General features: G+C 40.4%; 1 protein-coding gene across 11 annotated transcripts in view; it reads left to right on the top strand.

Moving 5' to 3' along the window:
- Positions 1-18,291, top strand: part of ART3 (ADP-ribosyltransferase 3 (inactive)) — a 101,670-nt gene that overhangs the window by 68,428 nt on the left and 14,951 nt on the right. For all 11 annotated transcript variants that reach the window (XM_055111407.2, XM_055111406.2, XM_055111405.2 and 8 more), the window contains 2 exons: positions 2,273-2,984; positions 18,106-18,138. In XM_055111407.2, the coding sequence (XP_054967382.2) occupies positions 2,273-2,984; positions 18,106-18,138 (745 nt within the window). The remainder of the gene's footprint in view (positions 1-2,272; positions 2,985-18,105; positions 18,139-18,291) is intronic.

Here is an 18,291-nt window from a genome sequence, read left to right as displayed (position 1 = left end):
AGCATGTATATAACTGCCTGGGGAGCGTAGAGTTGAGAGTTAGAAAATATGTAGCCTTGAGGAGCGCCAACATTTAATGGCTAACTGGAATATGTTGGGTCTGCAAAAGAGTCTAAGAAGAAATGCCCCCTTAAGTGAGAGCTGTTTGGGTGGAGAAATGGGTGGGAAGCCATAATGGTGAGGGTTGAGCTATACGTGGGAAATGAAGTGGAGATGGCAAGGACAGACATCTCTTTCAAGATGTTTGTTCGTGAGGGAGAGAAGAGAGATGGGAAAGGAGATACCTAGAGCAGGATATGGAAGCAAGTTTTGTTTTGCTTTTACAAGTTAGTATCTCTGTCTCTCTGTCTCTCTCTCTTTCACTCTCTCTCTCTCACACACACACACAGAGAGAGAGAGAGAGAGTTTTTAAGTATCATTCACATGGAACCTGTAACTTTTTTTTTTGAATCTGTAACAGCTTCTGGCTAAATATGTCTATAAAGTCTCCAACTGAGGTCCCTAAGCAGATTTATGCAACTGTGCACCATACAAGTATAGAATAATGGAAGAGGCATTATCCTTTTATTTGTAGAAACTCATAAATGGTATTCCTGGGGAGATTTGATCATCTTATTTTTTGATCCATAAGCCAGAGTACAGGGTTCTAATGTAGTTCACTTGAATATTTTGCCAGGTTCTGTGCTAGGTGTGTAGGATTCAAAGATAAAAATGATACAGATCCTACCCTTAAGGAACTAACAGTATAATACATATATTCCTAGCATGAAATAATACAAAAAAAACACATCACACTGGAGAAAGACCTTATGAAAAAATAATAATAACCACGGCATGTTAAAGACTTGATATGTGCCAGGCATGGGGCAGAGGGCTTTGCATATGTTCATCACGTAATTTAATTCTCACAGCCATCCCACAGTTAAATACTATTTCCTCCACTTTATCTTCATTTTTTAATTTATTTTTTATTTTTTGAGATGGAGTTTTGCTCTTTTGCCCAGGCTGGAGTGCCGTGGTGCAGTCTCCGCTCCCTGCAACCTCCGCCTTCTGGTTTCAAGCGATTCTCCTGCCTCAGCTTCCTAAGTAGCTGGGATTACAGGTGCCTGCCACTACGCTCAGCTAATTTTTGTATTTTTAGTAGAGATGGGGTTTCATCATGTTAGCCAGGCTGGTCTTGAACTCCTGACCTCATGATCTGCCCGCCTCGGCCTCCCAGAGTGCTGGGATTACAGACATGAGCCACTGCACCCGGCCTTTTATCCTCATTTTTTTTAAAATTGAAAACTTGAGGATTAGAAATGTCAAGTAACTTTCCCATACCTAGTTAGTAACAAATGGGATTTGAACTCGGATCTGCCTGGCTTCAAAGTGGTGTTAATTACATTACACCACCCTGCTTCTTATGGTATGTGAACATATGTATATGTATAATTTAGTTGTATGTGGTATTATGCCTCTTCAGTTGTATGTGACTGAAATACAGTTCAAACTAGCTGAAGCAAACAGGGAATTTATTGATTCTTACAACTGGTGAAGAGTACAGTTAGGCCCAGTGTCTAAAGTATGTTTTCGGGGCCTCATCTCTACCTCTCAGCTCAGCAAGCCTTATTTGTTGCTTTATTTTAAGACAGAATTCTCCATGGGACTAAAGAATAACTGTTGGAAGCCCTAGGTCAATATTATCCTTAGAGCTTACAGCTTTAGAGGAAGAAAGATCCATTTTTTTCCTCTGGGAGCTCTGATTGCTAGACTTTAGATCACCTGCTTATCCAGGAGGTGCAAAATCATTTCTACCCAGGCCATATGGACAAGGGAGGGGGCAACTCCAAAGGAAAAGGGTAATGTTTGTCATTATGTGTTATAGATCATGAATAATATTTTGCATATGATACTTCAAATTCCCAACAGCCTTGAAGGGTCGAAGAAATCTAGCTAAGATGTTCAAAGCCAGGACTGCCACCCATTTCTTTAGCTTCACATCCATTGTTCTTTGCTCTGTGCCATAATGTCCAGATAAATGAGCTACAGGCACAATCTCACCCATACCTCTCACCCACTGACATTTACTCTTTCACACAAATATGTCACAGCTGAGAAAAGTTATCAATAGCGACGGAATATACTTCCTGCATAAAAACCTACCCAAAATTGGTTATAAGTCAGGCGAGAATTTTGGCAAGGGATGAGAAGGTGGGGGTAATAATGTGAGAGAAAATGATATTCACTAAATTTCTTATTTCAAGAGTATTAATTTCTTTTTCCTTTGAAGGTGAAGGCTGAAGTGTTAGACATGGCAGATAATGCATTTGATGATGAATACCTGAAATGTACGGACAGGATGGAAATTAAATACGTTCCCCAACTGCTAAAGGAGGAAAAAGCAAGCCACCAGCAATTAGATACTGTGTGGGAAAATGGAAAAGCCAAATGGGCAGCCCGAAAGACTCAAATCTTTCTCCCTATGAATTTTAAGGATAACCATGGAATAGCCCTGATGGCATATATTTCTGAAGCTCAAGAGCAAACTCCCTTTTACCATCTGTTCAGTGAAGCCGTGAAGATGGCTGGCCAATCTCGAGAAGATTATATCTATGGCTTCCAGTTCAAAGCTTTCCACTTTTACCTCACAAGAGCCCTGCAGTTGCTGAGAAGACCTTGTGAGGCCAGTTCCAAAAATGTGGTATATAGAACAAGCCAGGGCACTTCATTTACATTTGGAGGGCTAAACCAAGCCAGGTTTGGCCATTTTACCTTGGCATATTCAGCCAAACCTCAGGCTGCTAATGATGAGCTCACTGTGTTATCCATCTACACATGCCTTGGAGTTGACATTGAAAATTTTCTTGATAAAGAAAGTGAAAGAATTACTTTAATACCTCTGAATGAGGTTTTTCAAGTGTCACAGGAAGGGGCTGGCAATAACCTTATCCTTCAAAGCTTAAACAAGACCTGCAGCCATTATGAGTGTGCATTTCTAGGTGGTAAGTGTCTGCTCTGTCTGTGCTTGGCTGGGAGGGAAGGAGTGGGATTCTTAGGCTTAGGGAAAGGTCAGTGAAAGGAGAGTGAGAGGTGTTTGAAAGGTGAAATGACATTCCGTCTAGCTTCTTTCATACTATCTCTTTACCCATAGTTAATTTTATGAAAATTGTACATTTACAGTATTATTAAAAGTTAAAAAAAAATTAGCACTATAAGGCAGTGGTTCTTAACCAAAGGCAGTTTTGCCCTGCAGGGTCATTTGGCAATGGTCAGAAACATTTTTGGTTGTCACAGTTGGGGAAAAGGGGGATTGCTACTGACATCTAATGGGTAGAGGCCAGAAACACTGATAGACAATGCATAGGACAGCCCCACACAACAAAGAATTATATGGCCCAAAATGTTGGTAGTGCTGATGTTGAGAGACCCTACTATAAGGCTTACAATAAATAAATAGTGCAGCCTGGGCAACATAGGGAGACCACCATTTCTACTAAAATAAAAATAAATTAAAAATTAGCCAGGCATGGTGGCACATGCCTGTGGTCCCAGCTGCATGGGAGGCTGAAGTGGGAGGATTGCTTGAGCCCAAGAGGTCCAGGCTGTAGTGAGCTGTAATCACACCACTGCACTGCAGTCTTGCAGCAGAGCAAGACCCTGTCTCAAAAAAGAAGAAAAAGAAAAATAGCAGTCGCCAGCCCCACCTTTCCTCAATTTCCACTCCTCAGTGGCATCCAGTTTTCATTCTTTTAGCTATTTCTTCAGGTGCTTACTGTCATGTTTCCAAGTAAATAACATGCTTCAACATGTTATTTCTTGGTTTTTAAATCTTTAGACATCATGTATTGACTTCCTACTACAGAGAATGAGTATGTAACCCTCATCTACGTGTATTAGTTAAGAATTTTTTATGTGTTCCGCTGTAAATAACAGAAAACCTGACTGAGCTTTCATTTAATAAGTCTTAGAGGCAGGCTGTTCAGAGTCAGCGCAGTGGCTCATCCATGTCATGTCACTCATGCTCTTTCTTTCTGTTCCACCATCCTTACCATGTTTTGTTTGTTGATTCATGTTTGCACTTGTGACTGTTGCAGCTCTAGGCATCAATCCATGTCCAAGACAAAAAGAAAGGAAAGGGGATGACAGCCAAATCTACTTGTTCAGTAAGGAAAGTAAAAGCTTTCCCAGAAACCCTTACTAAACTCCTGATTACAGGTCATTGACTTGAACAGTTTCTTGGTCACCCATAGCTACCAGAGAAGCTTGGGAAGGGGGTAATTAGCCTTTCTCCAGCCAAGGGAATATAGTGTGTGGGGGAGACAAAGGAAAAGGGAATTAGAAATGGCTGTTAGATCAGTAAACCAAAAGTTTCTGAAAGCCAACACCCTCCTTCCCAATGTACGTCCATTTCCCCCTTCCCATTCTCCCAGCATAGTAAAGACAAGTCATAGCTGAGTTAGAGTGGTTTTTCTGTGCTTAAATCCCTCTTTTACCCCAGGGTTGTTCTATGATTTTTTTGTTTGTTTCCTTAGTTTTTTTAATATCCAATCAGTAATTCACCTCCAAATCCTTTGACAGAAATATAAATTTCTTCTTTCCCCTGGATAATTCCCTCATCATACTGCTCTATGATAAGCTCTTTAGGCCTGCTGAACATCCTGAAATCTCTCATTACCATTCTGAGATATTGCTTCTTCCCTATGAGAGATCTCCTATTTCTTGGATTTGCAACTCTTTCTTGGATTACTACTTTGTTTGGTGTGGTGGGGATGGGGGTTCTGCAGAAGTTTCGGAGAAATGGTCCACTAAAGAAAATTTTCTAAGTCTCTGCATCTCTGAGAGATCTGCCTTTAAGCTTGATTAATAGTTTATGTAGATTTGCATTTCTATTTTAGAAACTATTTTTCCTTGGAATTTTGAAGATATTCCTCCAGTGACTTCTAGGTTCTGTAGCTGTTGTTGAAAGGTATGAAGCCATTCTAATTACTAAAACTTTGAATAAGACTTTTTAAAAACAAAAATCTGGAAGGTTTTAGGTTGTTTTCTTTATTCCCAACATTCTGAAATTTTATGGTGTTGTGCCTTAGTGTGTGTGAGCAAAGGGTTAGTAAACTCCTTCTCCTGTCTTCTGTGAAAATGGCCTCCTGGTGATCTTCCAGCACTCTTTCTCTGCAATCTATGAAAGGTGGAATGACAGCTGTGTGACCTTACAGCATTGCTTGTGGTAAACATAACCCTTGATTGGTAAAGTGCATCTGAGCTGGGAGGATTGTGAATGAACTATAAATACTTGAGGAGAAGCCATAGCTTTGGGCTTTCCTGAATGTGGTGTGACATACCCAGGTGTTCTTCTTGTTGAGTCCTGGAAGGACAGCAGTACTCTCGTACCAATCCTGCATAGGTTCAAAATATATTGTATTTTATATGTGGCATGAGGCTACTAAACTAGAGAGGCTCCTACACCCACCTGTGTAATCTTGTTTCCTTGAACCTGAGCTGTAATTTGGAGGCAAAAGAACAGCCCTGGACTCCTGTGAAGACTTGCATTAAAGGAACACATCTGATGCTGCTCTGCTGCTAGACAGTATGCTTTATTCACTGCTGTATATTCTTCTGCAAAACTGAGTAAACTGGTGAGGGGTTGGCCTTTTTGGGTCTTGAAGGTGTGATTGCCTAACTGAACCAAAAACCATCGCTGCTGGGTCAAGTAAAGTGTGCAGTAGGCCTCAAAGTGGGATAGACTTTTAGATCTTGACTAAATGTAGCCAAGGTACTATGAGATAAAAAAGGCTGGGTGGTAGAGAAGTGCTAATGAGACATTGATGTCTGGGTAGGGACAGATCCACTTATGATTGGATGGCAGAAGCTGTGTGGCTATTGAGGTGCCTAGGGTGAAAATTTTAAGGAAGTCCTCACTCTTAGGGCTGTACCTGCACTTGTATATTCCTGAGAGTGCCTCCTTAAATTTTCTCTAGGCACCTTATTTGCCTCACCCTAGTCCTGCATCTGAGTTGCACCTGAGAAGAACGATTCTAGTTAGAGCAGATGAAAGCTGAAATGAGTAAATTTGGTTGAAAGAAAAAGTGTTTATCAAAAAGATAGGGGAAAAAAGACAAAAGACGAGATGAGAAATGCTGGCTAGGGTTTGGAGAAGAGGGAACCCTGGAACACTGTTGGTAGGAAGGTAGATTGGTGCAGCCATTATGGAAAACAGTATGGAGGTTTCTATCTTTAAATAGAAATTAAAAATAGAACTACTGGTCAGGCACAGTGGCTCACGCCTGTAATCCCAGCGCTTTGGGAGGCCGAGGCGGGCAGATCACCTGAGGTCAGGAGTTCGAGACCAGATTGGCCAACATGGTGAAATACCATCTCTACTAAAAATACAAAAATTAGCCAGGCGTGGTGCCACGTGCCTGTAATCACAGCTACTTAGGAGGCTGAGACAGGAGAATTGCTTGAACCCAGGAAGAGGAGGTTGCAGTGAGCTGAGACTGCACAACTACACTCCAGCCTGGTCAACAAGAGTCCCCCCTCCGCTCCCTCCCCCCAGAAAAACAGAACTACCATATGACCCAGTAATCCCTTTCTTGGGTATACACCCCAAAGAGTTGAAATCACTGCCTCATAAAGATATCTGCACTCTCATGTTCACTGCAGCATTATTCACGGTAACCAAGATATAGAAACAACCTAAATGTCCACCAGCAGACAAGGGGGTAAGGAAAATGAGGTATATATACAATAGGATATTATTCAGTCTTAAAAAAAGAGAGAGATTCTGCCATTTGCCACAACATGGATGGACCTGGAGGACATTAGGCTAAGTGAAATAAGCCAGACACGGAAAGCTATTGCATCATCTCAGTTATATGTGGAATATATATGAGATCAAAAACGAGAGAGAATGAAACAGTAGTTACCACAGGTGTGGGGAGAGGAACTGAAGAGATGTAGATCAAAGGATACCAAATAGCAGACAGGTAGGATGAACAGATTTGGAGATCTAATGTGTAACATGAGGACTAAAGTCAGTAAAATTGTATTTTACTTAAATAAGGATTTTAGCTCTCTTGCTACATATACAAAAATATGTGAGATGATAGCTATGTTAATTTGCTTCACTATAGTAACCATTTTACTATCCATATGTATTTCATGGTATCATGTAAACCTTAAATATACACAATAAAATTCAGTTTTTAAAAAAGGAAAAGTGCTCATTCTCACCAACCATACATTGGACCTGACCCAAAACCAAGCCAGCTGGGGCCAGTTTAGACAAGCTCATGGGAACTGATCGTGGGTATGCATGTCTTCTTTCCTGCTCCCCCTACGTGACAGTAGCCTGAAGTTGGGCATAGTTTAGAGTTATACCATGGAAATCAGAAAACACTACAAACCAGGGTCTCCCTCCCTCCCTACACCAATCTTGTGAAACTTTATCAGCATAGCACAGCCAAAACCCGGCTGCAGCTGGGCTGACAGAAATGGTACCGCTTTTGGTGTTTTTGATGCCTTTGGCCAGATGCCGTTTGTGGAACCGTTAGTTATATCAAAGCCCTGGCTGCAGTGGCTACAAGCTAAATGTAGCACAGGGGTCTGGTTGATGGGCTGAGGTGGGCAATGGAGCCCACAGACTCCATGTTTGTGAGTGGGATTATGAAAGAACCAAAGAGGTTCTATTGGATTGATTCTGAAAATGCCAGAGTTCAGACCCGCGTGGAGAAGTGCAGGTCATTGTGGAGGCGCACGTGTACCATGTGTTTAGGGAGCTATGACAGTCAGCCATTGTACTCGAGTGTGTTGATTTAACCCTGGGCTGGAGTCCTCTGCCGCCATCTAGAGATGGAAAGTCAGGATCAAAAACTCCCTGGAGTAACCTTTAAAGACAGGCAGTTTGAAACAGTGTGAAGAACAATGGCCAAGTGTTTTAAGAGCCCTAGCTAAGGAGGATGTAGTGAGAATCTTGTTCCATTGTGACTGGATATAACTGAGCCTTTGGATTAAAAAAAGACAATGTTTCTAAAAGGGGTAAAAAAAATTTTTACTGCATTACGTTTAGTGTGCTAAACACAGTCCCACAATGTTTTAAACTTGCCTGTGATTTCCAAGATAAAAATATATTGTGAGTTTTTCAAAAACTAGTTAGCTGAAAACTTTGTTCGTTAGGAAGCAGAGAGAATATCAACATCTCTTTAGATAATATAGTTCCTGGTGGTCATAGGCATTAATCTTGGTATTAATCCAAGCTGATGTGAGTGAAAAGGAGTTACAGAAACCCTTCTCCTTCCTCAATAGAAAATTAGCCCAGGTTAACTAACTTTTATGCTATTTTTCTAGAAAATGCGATAAAGTTGAAATGTTAGCTGTATAATCAAGCTACATCCATTATCATTTAAAATTACTCCATTGGGGCTGGGTGCAGTGGTGTGTGCCTGTAGACCCAACTACTGGGGAGGCTGAGGCAAGAGGATCCCTTGACCCGAGGAATTCAAGTGCAGCCTGGGCAACATAATGAGACACCCATCTCTTAAAAAAATTACTCCATTGGAAAATTATACCTCAATTGGGAGGACGGTGAATGAATTATAAATACCTGGTGGGAAGCCATGGCTTTGGGGCTCCCTGCACCCTGCAGGGCAAATATACCAGGTTTATAGGAAGAAAATTTATATGCAGAGAAATAGTAGAGCACATATCATCCCCTGAACTCTCTCTTTTTTTTTTTTTACTGAACAGAGTAGGCAGAGATTATCTGGCATTTTGGTCAATGTTTCCATAGAGAGAAGCGTGCCTGTATAATGCTCTACATAATTTATAGAGTAAGAGGGCCAGGGAATATTGTTCCCTGGCTGGAAAGTAGCCTTGATAGAAAGGAGGAGCCTGTAGACTCCAGTGGCTAGTAGTATTATTTTGTAGAATTTACTGAGACCTGTTGAGCCAGCTCTCTGCTAAGCCATCAAAAGGGGGAAAGAAGGTGAGCCTACAGGACTATCCAGATTTATTTGTTATAAATCTACCCCAGCCCTTGTGTGCTTATTAAATGTTAAGTATCTCCATTGGTTCTGATTGGCACCTTTCTTTAGCATTTCCTGGGAGTAGCAAAGTTTCTGTACTGTTGTCTGGGATTGTCTAGGATTGAGACATCAATAAGATCCATGTCTCTAGGCCTAATAGGAAGTGACATATCCAACACCATAAGAAATTCGTACTTCTAAACAGTGGCTGAAATGTCCCTGAATGCTATAGCAAATTCACCAGGCTACCAAGGAATATTTTTAAATTTCAAAACAGACACCGCCATACTTGATATTTGTCAGACACTGGGTGAACTACTAGCTTGAGGTGGAACTCAGTTTCAAAGTTACATGTTATATCATAGTACATTCTGTTTGATGACATCATAAATTTGCAAAGCTGGATCTTTTTAGCAATTGTTGTAATGAAACCAAGTATATGTGAAAATCAATGTGGCATTTATCAATACCCCAAATTAATAAATATTTATATCTTAACACCTTAGTAAACATTTGAAAAAATAGCCCATACTTTTTAAAAGTACTATTATTTTATTCTTAACAATAATTACTTGCTAATGGGATGTGTTTGCTTTTTGGACATTCACAGCTTCTCAGACCCTGGAATCAGATTGTGTACTATCTCATTTCCTGTTCCACACTGATTTTCACATATACTTGCTTTTTGCGACAACAATTGCTAAAAAGACCTACCTTGCAAATGATATGGTTTGGATCTGTGTTCCTACTCAAATCTCATGTTCAATTGTAATCTCCAGTGTTGGAGGTGGGGCCTGGAAGGAGGTGATTGGATCATGGGGGCTGTTTCTAATTATTTAGCACCATCCCCTTTGTGCTGTTATCATGATAGAGTTCTCACAACATCTGGTTGTTTAAAAGTGTGTAGCATCTTCCCCCTCTCCCTCTTCCTCTTGCTCTGGCCATGTAAGACGAGCCTGCTTCCCCTTCACCTTATGCCATGAGTGTAAGTTTCCTGAGGCCTCCCCTGCCATGCTTCCTGTACAGCCTGCCGAATCATGAGCCAATCAAAACTCCTTTCTTTATAAATTACCCAGTCTCAGATATTTCTTTATAGCAGTGAGAGAACAGATATATGTCATCAAACAGTTTGTAACATGATATAACGTGTAGCTTTAAAACTGAGTTCTACCTCAAGCTAATAGTTCACACGGTGTCTGACAGATATCAAGCCTGGCTGTGTTTTTCTTGAAATTTAAAATATTCTTTGGAGGCTGGGCGCGGTGGCTCACGTCTGTAATCCCAGCACTTTGGGAGGCCGAGGCGGGCAGATCACGGGGTCAGGTGTTCGAGACCAGCCTGGCCAACATGGTGAAACCCCGTCTCTACTAAAAATACAAAAATTAGCCAGGCATGGTGGTGGGTACCTGTAGTCCCAGCTACTCGGGAGGCTGAGGCAGGAGAATCACTTGAACCTGGGAGGCAGAGGTTGCAGTGAGCTGAGTTTGCGCCATTGCACTCCAGCCTGGGCGGCAGGAGTGAAACTCCATCTTAAAATAAATAAATAAATAAAAATATTCTTTGGTAGCCCTGTGAACACCTCAGCCACTGTTTAGAAAAACCACAGATCTAATGGCAGGTCAGCCACATGTTTGTGAAAGTGGATTAGGTTTTAGGAGCCAGGTTTGGCCCTTTATTGGAGGTAAGATTTCCATATGACAGTGGAGCTTTCGAGAGTTCGTCCAGCCTTATGGGAATTTAGTTCAGAGAGAACGTATTGCATAATAAGATACTGGTTTAGTGAATCATGACTTTTCTTTCGATAAGACAGTCTGTCTCGATTAGGCCCAGTTAACAGGCTAGCAGTAGCAGCCCTGCAGAAAGAGGAAGTCCTCGTGACCTACAAATTCTGACGTAGCCTTGTTGCCAGAGATTCTAATCAGCTGTGAGTATAGTCATTGACATTTGTAATTTCTTTGGATCTGAAAGAGATAGGGAACTTGTGGGAGGGCTTTATTTACTCTTGTCCAGACTGCGTCTAATGTTTCTAACTGTAGACTTCTCTGCTAACATGACAGCCATGTAATCTCCAGTATTTAACAAGTCAGGGATGTGGAGGGCTTCTTTTGGTAGGGAACTAGAGACCAGATCCAAAACCTAGTCCTGTCCTGTTCATCCCATCCTCATAATTAAGAAAAAAAAATTAAATAGCTTTACTGAGTTATAATTGATATGCAATAAACTGCACATAAAGTAAAATTTAGTAAGTTTTGATATATGTATATGCCAATGAAATCATCACTACAATCAAGACAATGAGCATTTTACATTTGTTGCTTACAAAAGTTTCATTCCTCTTTGCAATTCCTTTCTCCTCCCTTTCCCTGTTTCCCAGTCCCCCCAGGCATCTACTAATGTACTTTCTGTCACTACAGATTAGTTGGCACTGTCTAGAGTTTCATTCAAATCTTATCATACAGTATGTTCTCTTTTTTGCCTGGCTTCTTTCACTCGGCATAATTGTTTTGAGATTCATCTGTGTTGTTGCATGTATCAATAGTTTATTTATGCTGTTGTAGAATAGTGGATATAACACAGTTTACTTGTCTATTCACCTGTTGATGAGTACGTGGGTTGTTTCCAGTCCTTGGCTATTACAAATAAAACTTCTGTGAACATGTATATACAAGTCTTTGTATGGACATATGCTTTCATTACACTTGAGTAAATGCCTAGGAATGCATTGGCTGGATTATATGATAGGTATATGTGTAACTTTGAAAGAAGCTGCCAAATGGTTTTCCAGAGTACCTGTACCATTTTACATTCTCACCAGGAGTGTATAAGAGTTCTAGCTATACCACATTCTTGCCGACACTTGATAGATGTCTTTTTAACAGTTCTAAATAGATATGTGGTGGTATTTTATTGTAGTTTTAATTTGCATGTTCCTAATGAGTAATAATGTTGAGCATCTTTTCACATACTTATTTGCCATTTGTATATATCTACTGAAACACCTGCTCAAAGATTTTTGTCCATTTTTAATGAGGTTGTTTTCTTATCTTTTGAGAATTATTTATGTATTGTAGGTACAAGGTTTTTGTCTGATATGTGATTTGCAAATATTTTCTCTGAATTTGTAGCTTATCTTGTTTTTTGTTTTTTTTTTTTTTTTTTGAGACAGAGTCTCGCTCTGTCACCCAGGCTAGAGTACAGTGGCACAATTTTGGCTCACTGCAACCTCTGCTTCCTGGGTTCAAGCAATTCTCCTGCCTCAGTCTCCCAAGTACCTGGGACTACAGGCATGTGCCATCACGCCTGGCTAATTTTTTGTATTTTTAGTAGAGACAGGGTTTCACCATGTTGGCCAGGCTGGCCTTGAACTCCTGACCTGAAGTGATCCACCTGCCTCAGCCTCCCAAAGTGCTGGGATTATAGGTGTGAGCCACTGTGCCTGGTGATTTATCTTTATTCCAGTATCATATATTGATCACTATAGCTATATAATAAACCTCAAAACCAGGTAGTGTTCATTGTATTCTTTTCTTGCAAAGTTGTTTTGGTGATTATATGTTCTTTATGCTTCCATATGAATTTTAGAATCACCTTGTCAATTTCTACAATTTCTGCTTGGATTTTGATTAAGCTTGCCTTGCATTTATAGATCAATATGAGAAGAGTTTAAAAAAATATACTTTTCCAACTCATGAACACAGCATAAAATCTCCATTTATTTAGGTCTTAATTTCTGTCAGCTGTATCCAAATAGTGTTCAGTGTGTAAGGCTTTTCCATCTTTCGTCAGATTTACCTTTAAGTGTTGTATGTATGAAAAGTTTATTTCACCTTCAGTTTTGAAAGCTGTTTTCACTGGGTATAGAATTCTAGATTGATCTTTTTTTTGTCTTTTAGTAGTTTACAAATTTACTGTTCCTCTGTTGTTTTACTTAAATTGCTTCTGACAAAAAAATCTGCTGTGCTCCTCATTTCTGCTCCTCTTTATTTAGCTCCCCTGCTCCCCACTGGCTGCTTTTAAGACTTTGTATTTATCATACTTATTTGGACCAATTTGATTATGATGTAACTTAGTGTCATTTTTTTTTCATGTATCTTGTGCTTGGAGTTCATTGAACTTATGGATTTGTAGGTTCATAGTTTTCATCATATTTGGAAAGTTGTGACTACTGTTTGTGCAAATATTTTTTCACCCCTCTCTTCTTCCTTTAGGGATTCTGTTTATATGTATATTAAACTGCTTGAGGTTGTCCCCAGCTCAATGAAACTCTAATGTTTCTTGTTATTAGTATTTTTCTCGGTTTCATTTTTAGATGTTTTCTATTGTTTTGTATATTTCAGTACTTCATTGCTGCCATAACAAATTACCACAAATTTAATGGTTTAAAACAACACATCTAGATTTATTATCATAAAATTCTGTATTTCAGAAGCCTGACATAAGTCTTGCTGAGCTGAAATTAAGGTGTTGGTAGGGCTGCATTCCTTCCCAGGAGCTTAGGCAAGAATCTGTTTTCTTGCTTTTTCCAGCTTCCAGAGGTTACCTGCATTCCTTGGTTTGTGGCCTCCTTCATCCATCTTCAGTCAGAAACAGCATGTTGATGGCCAGGTGTGGTGGCTCATGCCTGTAATCTCAGCACTTTGGGAGGCCGAGGCAGGAGGATCACTTGAGCTCAGGAGTTTGAGACCAGCCTGGGCAACATAGCGAGACCCTGTCTCTACAAAAAATAAAATAAAAAAAGTATCCAGGCATGGTGGCATGCATCTGTAGTTCCAGCTGCCTGTGATGGGCTGAGATGGGAGGATTGCTTGAGCCCAAGAGTTGATGTTGCAGTGAGCCACGACCGCGCCACTGTGCACTCCAGCCTAAGTGACAGAGGGAGACCCTGAGACCCCATCTCAAAAAAGAAAGAAACAGCATGTTGAGTCCTCCGCACCTCGCATCTCTCTGATCATCTCTTCTACTTCTTGTTTTTTCCACTTTTAAGAATTTATGTTATTAGATTGAGCTCACCTGGAAAATCCAAGATAATTGCCCCACCTGAAGGCCAGCTAATTAGCAACATTATTTGCATCTTCAACCATTGTTCTCTTTTGCCATGTAAAATAACATATTCACAGGTTCTGGGGATAGGATGTAGACCTCTTTAAGAAGGGTATTATTCTGCATACCACAATATGTCAAGTTTGCTAATCTTTTTTCTTCAGTGTCTAGTTTGTCAGTAATTCTATCTGGTGTATTTTTCATCTCAGAATTTTTATCTCTAGAAATTCAATTTGGGTCTTTTTATATTTTCCACGTCTCTACTTAACACCTGTTAGTAGTAATGACATACACTACTGAATGTATCCCCCTCAAAATTCATATGTTGAAGCCCTAATCCTCACTGTGATGGTATTTGGAGGTAGGGCCTTTAAGAAGTAATTAGGTTTAGATTAGGTTTTGATTAGGTCATGAGGGCTGGGAGTACCCATGATGGGGCTAATGTCCTTATAAGAAGAGGAAAGGAGACCATAGCTTTGTTCTTTCTCTGACATATGAGGATATAGTGAGAAGGTGGCTATCTGCAAGCCAAGAAGAAAGGCTTTACCAGAAATTGAACCTGCCATTACCTTGATCTTGAATTTCCCAGCTCTGGAATTATGAGAAATAAAAATCTGTTGTTTAAGCCATCCAGTCAGGGTATTTTGTGTGGCAGCTGGAGGTAAGACAACACCTTTAACTATTTTTTGGACACATGGAATACAGTTGTAATGACTACTTTAATTTACTTTTCTGATAACACTAACATTTGTGTCAGCTCTGGGTTAGTTTCATTAGATTGAGTTCTCTTGTCATGATGAATTGTATTTTCCTGCTTCTTTGCTGGTAGTTTTTGATTGGGTGCCAGATGCTGTGAATTTTACCTTGTTGTGTGCATGGTAATTTTATATTTCTAAAAATATTCTTGAGCTTTGTTCTGGTACATAGTTAATTTACTTTAGAATAGTTTGATTGTTTTAGGGCTTATTCTTCAGATTTTCTAGGCAGAACCAGAGACACTTTAATCCAGGCCTCATTATTTCTCACTGCTGAGGCTGTACCCTTCTCAGTACTCTACCTAATGCCTGTGAATTATAAGGTTTTCCAGCCTGGTTGATGGGAATAGACACTATTCTTGACCTTGTGGGTTTTTTCTCTGGCCTTGGGTAGTTTTCTAACACATATAATCTGATCAGCACTCCACTGAATACTTGAGGGAAACCCTTTGCAGATCTCTGGAGTTCTCTGTTTGTGCCACTCCCTTCTCTCTGGTACTCTGTCTATAAAAATTGAATTGATCTTGGTATATTCTTTCTGGAAAAATTTTAAACTACTTAAGGGTTGGTAAGTTAAATTTTTCTGGGAATTTGTCCATTTGCCTTTGTATTTCAAATTAGTAGGCATAAAGCTGTTCATAATATTCTCATATCTTTTTACATCTGCTGAATCTGTTGTTAGGTTTCCTTTTTCATTCCTTATATATTTATGCCTCTTCTTTTATTTCTGGACCAATTCTCTTATCCATTTTTAACCCTGCTATTTCTTTAGAAACTCAAAATAGTTTGATTACTGCTATTGAAAATGCTAAACAGAAGATTAAATCCAGAGTTTAAATAGGGAGGAGAAATGCAATCTTAACAAAATGACTCTGTGTTAAACATTAAAGAGGCCAGTACAGTGGCTCATGCTTGTAATCTCAGCACTTTAGGAGGATGAGGCAGGTGGATCATCCGAGGTCAGGAGTTCAAGACCAGCCTCGCCAACATGGTGAAACCCTGCCTCTATTAAAAATACAAAAATTAGCTGGGTGTGGTGGTGGGTGCCTGTAATTTCAGCTACTTAGGAGGCTGAGGCAGGAGAATTGCTTGAACCCAGGAGGCGGAGGTTGCAGTGAGCCGAGATCGTGCCACTGCACTCCAGCCTGGGTGACAGAGTGAGACTCCATCTCAAAAAGAAAAAATAATAATAAATAAAGATACCCATTCTTTTCTATTCAGGAGGCCTTCAAAAATTTTGTGCATAAAAATCACTTGGAGTGCTTATTTAAAATGCAGATCACAAGGCATCCCCCTCTAGAAAGTATGTAGCAATAATAGTCCTGGCTATGGTCCTGGAATTTGCCTTTTTAATAAGCACCCAGGTGATTCTGAAGTATGTGGCTGGAAAACTACACTTTGAGAAACATGCTCTAACTTGTGCTACAGACAAAAGGCTTTTAAAATCCCCCTGGTGCCTGGTCCCCAGGCTGCACCTTTCAACTTACATCTGTAGCCTTCTTATCCACAATTCCCCTCACCTTCACCTTACCCTCAAATAAGCCCTCTGGATGAGGCTTGTACTCACTCATCTCCTGCTGAGACAACATTTTTTTTTTTTCTTTTGAGACAGAGTTTTGCTCTTGTCACCCAGGCTGGAGTGCAGTGGCGCAATCTTGGCTCACTGCAAACTCTGCCTCCCATGTTCAAGTGATTCTCCAGCCTCAGCCTCCCGACTAGCTGGGATTATAGGCACGCACCATCACGCTGGACTAATTTTTGTATTTTTAGTGGAGACGGGGTTTCACCATGTTGGCCAGGCTGGTGTCTAACTCCTGACCTCAGGTGATCTACCCGCCCTTGGTCTCCCAAAGTGCTGAGATTACAGGTGTGAGCCACCACACCCTGAGACAACATTTTGTAATAATCTCTAGAACCAATTTTTAAATTTCTAGTTTAGTCAAATGCCTGAGTTTAGCCTCAGGGCACTGTCCAGATTCTAACACATCTGTTATTTTCTGGACCAGTAGAAAGTGGACCAAATCACCTGGGTTTTTGGTTCAGACACTCACAACAAATGGAGCAGGACTTGAGAGCAGATTATAGAAGTATATATCTTTTTTAGGAGCCAGGCCTCTCTAGGGATTCTCCTATTGTAGGTAAAGAGGCTCCTCCTCAGGTAGCTGAACTTCCAGATTAGATTAGTGTGTTCATCAGGTATGAAGTAGAGACCACGAGGCATCTGGACCTTTGTTATGCATTCTGGTAGGCCTTCCGTATGGCTCATACTGCACCAAATCGTATACTGTCTCACTAACCTTCTTACCTTAGTGCTGTTGGCTGGTAGATTCCCCTTTCTGTCAAGTCTCAGGGGAATCACTGCAGTGCTGACAACTTTTTCTAGGGCATCACCAGTGAGAGCATCTAGGGCCTTTCAAAAAGTACTGTCAGATGCCACGTTCTGTTCTCCAAATATTGTGGATTTCCTCATATACAAATGAATATTCTGGGGCATGCCAACCCGTTTTCTTTATATGAATGTGAAGGATCTTTGTTCAAATGTTAAAGGATGTTGAAGGTCTGATTGAGATTCTTCTTCTTCAAAGGATAGGAATTGTTGTAGTAGAGGGATAGGTTTGCTGTTGAGGACGTTTAGTATCTGAAGAGAGGATTAATTGGACAGGTAAATTTTCTCCTAAATTTTGCCGACTAAGTATAGAATAGAATGATAAAGTATTAGCCCTGGATGGGCCCTTGAAAGTCATTTGAAGCAGTCTCCTAGTAAAAGATACAGATAAGAAAACTGAATTCCGGAAAGCTTAGGTGTTTTGTCAGAGGTCATATGGCTGTTTGGTGGCTGTACTATAAATACTAAAATATAATTGTTCTGCAATTTTTTTAAATAATTGAGATAGGGTCTCACTCTGTCACCCAGGCTGGAGTGTAGTAGCATGATCACAGCTCACTGCAGCTTCAACCTCCTGGGCTCAAGCGATCCTCCCACCTGACCCTCCTGAGTAGCTGGGACTACAGGTGTGTGCCACCATGCCTGGCTAATTTTAAAAAAAAAATTGTAGAAATGGGGTCTCCCTATGTTGCCCAGGCTGGTCTCGAACTCCTGGGCTGAAGAGATCCTCCTGTGTCAGCCTTTCGAAATGCTGGGGTTACAGGCATGAGCCAACATGCCCAGCCTGATATTTGCATCTTACTAATTATGAGTCTGATAAACCAGGAGCTGACAGATTAGGTTACCAATAGCCATAGATTAATTGAAATATTTACTAGGGTAGATTATGTCTAACTAATAAAGCTTTATCTTTGTGTTTCAGGACTAAAAACCGAAAACTGTATTGAGAACCTAGGTAAGATACGCTTTAAAGTCTTATCCCTATAATAGGAATTTTATCAGTTACTTCTCATAGCTATGGGTCAGAGCCACCCCACCACTGTACTGTCGTTCTGTCAAACATCATTTTCTCAAGGCTAAATTGTGCTACTACTGCTAGTACCTTTTC

The sequence above is a fragment of the Pan paniscus genome, chromosome 3 (genome assembly GCF_029289425.2).
Source record: "Pan paniscus chromosome 3, NHGRI_mPanPan1-v2.0_pri, whole genome shotgun sequence".
In the NCBI taxonomy this organism is placed as follows: domain Eukaryota; kingdom Metazoa; phylum Chordata; class Mammalia; order Primates; family Hominidae; genus Pan; species Pan paniscus.
Note: the sequence above shows the minus strand (reverse complement) of the source record. Positions and strands in the feature narration are given on the sequence as shown.